An 8407-nucleotide genomic window follows, 5' to 3' on the forward strand; every position below is an offset into this window, starting at 1 on the left:
CCTGCCTCACGTGGTCTTGATGTCGCATGGTCAAAATTCACACGAGTTATTAGAGACTTTCAAATTTATTCGAATATTGAGGCTGAAGATCGGAATAGGGTAACTTCATACCCTTAACCGTGAAACGTCGTACCCAATTAACTAAAGGCAGGTTTGTTTTTGCTCTTCTCTTCTGTTTTTTGTTCTGTGTGTGCCATAAATATCGCCATCCGTTAGAGAAAAAATTTGTAGTTTGGAATCAGTAGTTCTCTGACTGCTATTTCTGAATTCTCAGTATGTTGGAGAAGCAACTCCTGCTAATACCTGTATATTTATGATTATAAATGGTTTTACCGATAAAGGTTTTTCATACCGAGCTACTCGGCAAAATTGTTAACTATTAATTTTATTACTAATTGATGATTCTCTGCCCTATATATATATATATATATATATATATATACACCATTGGCAGGTTAAATGCTCCAATGTATACTGTGTTTTTAACATAGCATGTCTATAAAGAATTTTATCTTGGATTAAGACTGCAGTATTTTGCCTGTCAACATTAAGTATGATATATAAATATCTAGATTAATATAATGCCGCTTCCATTGCATACACCAGACTTTTATTCTGCCCGACAGCTGTTTGCAATATCAGGGAATGTATTGTTCAGTGAATGTCATTCTTCAATGTATTGTCACTGTTTTGGTTGTGACAAACTTTGTTTTAGCTTGTGGCAGTGAGTATACATTCCTGACAAGGCCCAAGGAAGCCGTAATGCATCTGACATTCTTGTTAGCCACTGCCAAGACAATTTTTCGTTGCCTTCCAGTATATATTGTGCTTTTGATACAGTATGTCTATAAGAAAATTTATCTTGGGTGAATGCCACAGTGTTTTGCCTGGTAATGATGTATATACTTTAAGTATGATACATAGATTGCTACTTGATTGATAGTTTATTTTATCAACTCCCAAAAGGATGAAAGTCAAAATTGACCAAGTACTGAGATCAGTACAATCAACTACCCTCTTTCTTTGAATTTCAGGTCATGTGCCTATGATAAAAGTTATTATTATTTCTAACAGAGGGATGGGTTCACACATTTTGTGGAAAGGGTAAATTTACGTTGACCCCAGTAGGTTAGTTGTTACATGGACACTGAGTCACACATTGGCAGGGGTAAAGCTGGTTGAACTAATTCTCATTAGGTTAGTAGTATTTATTTTATTGATCCTAGCGTTACTCATCATCATAATCATAATCATCCATAACATCAGCAAAAGACTGTAATCATCACTCTACCATGAATGCCCCCCCTCCCTCCTACCTTTATATGACTAACATCATCATAATACCAATGCACCAAAAGTCATGAGGGGGAGCTTTTATATGGTCATCTGATCTGCTAGAAATAGTAGCCAAACCTTCCTCAAAGAACACACTGTTGTTTTGAAGGAAGCAAAGAGACATTCAGGAAAGTGGACCTAGATAGCCCTGGATTATATTTGGAATGGTATTCGCTATAGAGGTATGCTCAATCAGGGTTAATATGGAGTTTGACAACATAACTTTTTACATTCCTCACTATCCCCATCAGCATCACATCCACTACCATCAAACTGTCACCACCACCTATACCATCACCAGTTCCACCTATACTGTCATCACCACCACTTATGCCATCATCACCACCATATGTATGATCACCAAAAGCTTTTATACCATCACCACCACCATCACTTATACCATCACCACCGTATAGTAAATTACCATCACTGTTAGCCACAAATCATCATTAACAATACTGTTCCCATTTACATTAATATTGATTTAATATTAATGTAAATGGCAGTAGTAATACATTGATATTACCTTACTACTGCCACAACTGCCTCTAAGTCCTGCGATTATCACAATTTAAAGGGTAAAAACCTCTTTTGATCATAAATGACCATGGGATTGCTCCTAGAAAGTTCCCCTCCAAGGCACAAGTCTGGACAAGGTTGTTTATGAAAGACCAGCAATCACCCATGCATACCAAACTTCCTGCTCCATGGCACGGATGTTATCTAAGGGAAAGGCAAAGGCTGATACAGCTTGGCACCAGTAACATCACAACTCATTTCTACAGCTGAATGAACTGGATCAACGTGAAATAAAGTGTCTTGCTCAAGAACACAACACACAACCTGTTCTGGGAATCAAACTCACTACCTCATGATTGCAAGCCTAACACTCTAACTACTGAGCCTAAAATCATAACCACCAAAGCTACCATCACAACTACCACCACTATTGTCACCACTGCCACCTCTGGCATAAACTTCTATCACCATTCTCCAACACTTCTGCCACCATCACCAACTACCACCACAGCCTTTTCCTTCACTATCATCATTACTATCAACATCATCATATTGCTACCATCAACTATCATGTTAGATATCATACCGTCACTACATTCTAACACTAACTTTCAGCATCTCACCATCTTTTTAACCATCATTCAGCCACTAAAATGAACTCTACTAACACCATCCTGTTATCCACTATATGACCACCAGCACATTCTGCTTCTACTATTATTATCTACAGTATCCTATTAGCCATTATACCCTCACCATTATACTCTACCACCAACACCACTGCCATATACTATTATTGCTATCAATATCATCCAGTTAACCATCATAGTAACCAATATACTGCTGTGTCTGTGAACTTTGTATTGAAAATGTTAACTTTAACTAGTTAAAACATACATTCAACATTTCTTTGTCAATCTTTAGAAATCTGCTGAATAACATTTTAACATTGGCAATTTCATAGAAATATTTCTTTGAAATTCTCTTCTTTTATGTCATATGTTTTTTTGTGGGTTAAGAGAAAATATGTAGTGAAAATATTCTTTACATCTCCATCACTGAAATATTCTTGCTACACTGATAGAATCAGTAGGATTTTAGCCTGTAAATAATGGATTGATGGTTTATATCTCATAATTGCCATTGCCCAGTGTCTCTTGGTGACAAGTACAGTAAGAAGGGAGAGTACTGGATAATTGACAGATGTTTGTTCGATTGTAGGACTGGGTTCAAATCTTTGGATGAGTATAGATGTAGAGACATGATGATTGAACTAATAAAGTATCAGAAGACTTGCTTGTAGGCTGAGAATTTTGTGATATTGCTGTTATTTTTACGTTGTTTCCGGGCACATCTCTTTATTTTTTGTTATCCAAATGTAAGAAAAATTCATACTGGATCATTTGGAAATGTTACCTGCAACAGATGTATATATTAATCATGGGGAAATCTTAACTCTCATCCATTTAACTCCATGAAACCACAGCTAAATATCGTGCTTTTAAAACTTTTTGAGTTTTTAGAAAAATTTATATTTTTTTATGTTTTCTATGAGCAAGTCTTTGAAGAGGGATTGGTTATGCTCAGTTGACTTGCACTGGATACATCATTTAAAGATGAAAGTCTTTAGTGGTTGAATCTATGAAGCTTGCTACTAAATAGATGGCAGACTTAATTTATTGCCCAAGTTAACATGGCCACCTGGTCTATGGATGCCTTTAGCAGATTTTGCTTTGTTGCTAGCATTTGGGCCAGATCTTCTGTCTGAGGTAAGTTCTTATCATCAATCAATCCAGACCTCTAGTCCAACTTATTATTATATATTGTTGTACAGATACTGTGACTCAGCTCATTAAGGTTATACTGACCTCTAGTTCAAAATGATTGTACATAATCATTATACAGACTTTAGTCCAGAAATAGTGCAGTACATTGCCATGTTGACATCTGATTCAAATTTACATTAGCATAGTTCAACTTACTTCTTTACATCACAACATAGACCTGTAGTTCAGATTTTTTTTACTAACTTATTTCTGAACATTGCTATACAGAACCCCTTCTTCATACTTCTAGTCTAACTTTACTTTGTCATACAAGCCTCTAGTCAGGTGCTTTTACATGACTTTAACAATAACTTACCCAATAAATTCATATATATATGTCATATATATATATATATATCTATATATAAAAAACATTGATCAGAGTACAAACATCAAATTTGAGTCAATGGCTTTATATATAACATCACGCTTCCAAATATTTGATCATATATAAATATTACCATGGTCCTTAAACATATAAAGTATACATACATAAAAGCACAGAAGGTAAAAAATACATATGCGAACAAAAACACAGATACATAGAACAGCCCATCAAAAAGGTATACACAATCGACCAAAAATTCCAAAGCATGTCATGCGACTAACAATTTAAATAAAATAAAATATCAATCGACTAAAAAAATTTTCTTACTCCCCTCAAACAAAAAAAGTATGTCAAAAACGTTCATTTTATAAAAACCATGGTAGGTTGGAGTCCAGGAGCAAAAAGAGTTCCACAAAATCAAGTCAAGCACATCTATAGCCATTTCAGGACTTCATTGCTGTGGTTCGATTATGAGTTAAAGAGCATCTCGGCAATGACCCCTTCATCAGGATGAATAGGAATCTCACAATAAGATTGGAATTTTTGGGCGATTGTGTGTGCCTTCTTAATGGGCCATTCTATGTATCTGTGTTTTTGTTTGCATATGTATTTTTTACCTTCTGTGTTTTTTATATATGTATACTTTGTATGTTTAAGGGCCTTGGTAATATTTATATCTGATCAAATGTTTGGAGGCGTGGTGTTATATATAAAGCCGTTGACTCGAATTTGATGTTTGTTCTCTGATCAATGTTTTTTTATCTCTGTCTCAATTACATTTGAGCCCTTTTTTTGCAACCCTTTTGTCTCCACAAAAAAAGACAAAAAATATTTCTTCTATCTATCTATCTATCTATCTATCTATCTATATATATATATATATATATATATATATATATACACATATATATGTCAGTATGTACGTATAATATTTTTGGTTGACCATTGATATTGTATTTTCTGAATGTCTCTTCTTTTTTCTCTCATTTCCAGCGATTATAGCCGCGTGCAGTGTGGCTGGATTTGTGGGCATCATTGTAGCTGCAGTTTGTTGGTACAAGTAAGTCAACTTTTATTTGTGCCGGAAATTTCTCTCAAATCATTTTTATTTACTTATTTTGTTTTACTTTTTATTTTTTACTTTCTTGTTGACTTTTCTGCTCTTTTACATCCATTTTATTTGTGATGTTTGCATCAGAGACATATTCTTTGGCGGGGCAAATGTTGTTTAGCCTCAGATCACCCATGGCCAAGCAGACCTATTATCAAAGTCATTCCAGCAGTGATTAATGAACTTCGGGCTACATTCTTTAATCTATCCTTTTTAACATGGTAGAAGGTTTGAGGTATATTTGACTGCTGTGTCTGGCAAATTGATCAACCACATAGCGGTTCTTTTATTGGAGGAGCTGTTTTTACATTTTGTTACTCTTCCTAATGCTAACTCCTCATTGAGGCAGTTGAAGTGAAACCCATTGTATGACAGTTAAGCAAACTGCACTGAATACTGTTATTTCCCTTAATAGAGGTACACATAATGTCTGTAGTTATAGGGTTTAAACTCATGATTATGTGGTCAGTAATACAGTCCCCTAATGTTACTGGGTCAATATCCTTGGTTCTCTATCAGACTGAGGATTCTTAGAAATTGTTACCTAATAGTTTACTTAGTCCTCTTGAAATTCTTACAACTTACTAGAAGTTATGAAAAGCATTCTGTCATTGTGATATAGGATATTAATGTTGGTGTGATGCCTGAGAAGTTTGTACAATAAAACATCATGTGACCTTATTATCTCCACCATTTCCACTAATCCAAAGAGTTGCGCATTATAAGGTGATTTACAAAACCCACAAGTTTCTATCAGAATTTTTTATTTAAAAAGAATTCTTTAGTCTTTTAATCACCACAGTCTTCAGAGGAAAATCTCCTTTAAAATATTAAGAAGCAAAATGAAACTAAAATCAAAAGTTAGCAAATTTTAATAATGTAACTTTTTACTTTTTCTTGACCTTTAGTGACCTCTTCATCAATTTCACCCATAATCCCAACGTATCCCATTCTTCTTCTAGAACTTACTTTTTATCTACAAACTTTTATTTGCCTCATTAATCCGAACACATCTATTCTCTAAAATAATTCTTTCTTGTTTGTTCTGCCCCTAAAATGACTAACCTTGTTTCCATGTATATAGATATTACGTACTTTTCTCTAAAATAATTCTTACTTGTCTACTCTGCTCCTTAAAATGACACCCTTATGTCCGTGGTTGTGCCCACCCTTTCCCACCCCCACCACCAATACTGGAAATCTCGTTTCTCTTACCAGACATCCAGTTGCCCTTCCCCTCTTTCCTCTTGTATTGGTTATCTCGCTGCCCTTTCCTTTCTCTCCCCCCATATCTGAATTAACTAAACCAGATAGCAGCCCACTTACCCTCCCCCTCTCTCCTTTCTTTTTTTCACTTTTATATCTGCAGCATCAGTAATACTTACACTCACAATTCTCATAACACTTATATTTTCAACACCCCAAACACTTTCATATGCAATGTTTCCTACTCTCCACCCCCAGTAGAGACAACAATTCTAACATGTTTGAATGACTGTAGGTTAAAAGCAAGAAGAACAACTATTATGACGTATGTTACCAAATGATCATGGGAACTATGCTATTCAGGTACTGAATAGCATCTCTCCTTCCTATGTTACCTCCCATATCTCTTTCCCAGTTTTCAGAGTTGGCACTGTAAATATAGGCACATTGATGATTGAAAGGTAGGACTAACGAGGTTATAGAGATGCTTGAACAGAGACGTGTTGATGTATGTTGTGTACAAGTGGTAAGGTGAAGAAGAGCTTCAGCCAGAGTCCTCAAAGGCAAAGCACATAGGTGTAAACTCTTCTGGGAAGGTAATAGTGATGGAATAGTGGGGTGTGGGCATACTTCTTGCAGAGAAATGGGTGAATAAGGTTATAGAGGTAATGAGGGTATGTGATAGAGTACTTAAACTCAGGCTAATCTTGCAGAATGGTATAGCTACAATTATCTCTGCCTACACCCCACAAGCAGGACTACCAAATAACCAGCAGGATCACTTTTGTGATATTCTTCTGCAGGCACCCTCCAAAGACAAGTGACAATGATCTCATCTTTGTGGCTGGAGATTTTAATGGGCATATTGGACAGCAACCTGATATCTTGCATGGGGTACATGGGAGCCATGGAGTTGGTACCAGAAATGAAGAAGGAACTAGGCTCCTGGAGTTCTGCGATGCAAATAACCTATTGATCTGCAACACCAACTTCAGGAAGCCAGCTAGCTACCTGATAACCTATCAATCAGGTGACTCTGCTAGCCAGATTGATTTCACTCTCACCAGACAGCAGGATGCATGGTTGCTCTTAAAAACAAAGACCCTCTCTGGTGAAGAATGTATCCTCCCCCACCAGCATAGACTAGTTATTAGTGACTTTAGACTCGAGGCCAGAAAGATGCTAAAAAGCAGACCAATCTGGGAAAGAAGGGCTTGGAAGCTTAATAATCCTTGACATGGTCAGAGATTTAAGGATATCCTTACCGAGACATTTGATGATAAGGAAGAGGAGCTACAGTCCTGTGACATAGAAAGCACCTGGGAATTCCTGCGAGACAGCTTGCTGAGTGCCACAGACCAAATCTGTGGCTGGTGCAAAGTCCCTTCCAGACCTAGGGTAACATGGTGGTGGAATAATACTGTAGATAAGGCCATTATAGGAAAGAAACAAGACTGGAAGGCCTGAAAGAGTGGTGGTAGCAGGAGAATGTATCAGATAACCAAAAGGGAAGCTAGGAGACAGGTATATATAGCCAAAGAAGTAGCAGAAAAGAAGTTTGCTAATGTTCAGTGACGTGAAGATCAAAGAACAGAAGTATTTCAGATTGCAAGACAGTGTGTGAGAGAAAACCATGATGTCGCAGGAGAGAAATGTGTCCGCATGGATGATGGTGCCCTTGCGTTTAATGATTCTGCAAAGAAAGAGGCTTGGAGATGCCATTATGAAAGATTGCTGAATGTGGAGAATGAATGGGAGGAGGAGAGTGTGCCATAGGTTGACCCAATTGAGGGACCAGCTACCTGAATTGACAGTACCCTGATAGATAAAGTAATTAAGGATATGAAGACAGGGAAAGCACCTGGCCCATCAGGAATCACCACTGAGATGCTTGAAATATCGGACGGTGTAGGTTATGGTCTTGTCACCCACATCGTAAATCAGGTAGTTCATGGCGGAATCATACCCAATGACTGGTGTAGCAGCACCATAGGCAACTGCTACAAGGGTAAAGGTGATGCTTTAGATAGAAATAACTACAGGGGTATCAAATTATTGGATCAGGTGATGAAAGTTACAGAG

General features: G+C 36.8%; 1 protein-coding gene across 3 annotated transcripts in view; it reads left to right on the top strand.

Annotated features, from left to right (window-relative positions):
* LOC106876558 (uncharacterized) overlaps window positions 1–8407 on the top strand; it is a 262972-nt gene that overhangs the window by 200167 nt on the left and 54398 nt on the right. For all 3 annotated transcript variants that reach the window (XM_014925155.2, XM_014925156.2, XM_052965557.1), the window contains exon 4: window positions 5002–5068. In XM_014925155.2, the coding sequence (XP_014780641.1) occupies window positions 5002–5068 (67 nt within the window). The remainder of the gene's footprint in view (window positions 1–5001; window positions 5069–8407) is intronic.

This window comes from Octopus bimaculoides, chromosome 2 (assembly GCF_001194135.2).
Source record: "Octopus bimaculoides isolate UCB-OBI-ISO-001 chromosome 2, ASM119413v2, whole genome shotgun sequence".
NCBI lineage: Eukaryota > Metazoa > Mollusca > Cephalopoda > Octopoda > Octopodidae > Octopus > Octopus bimaculoides.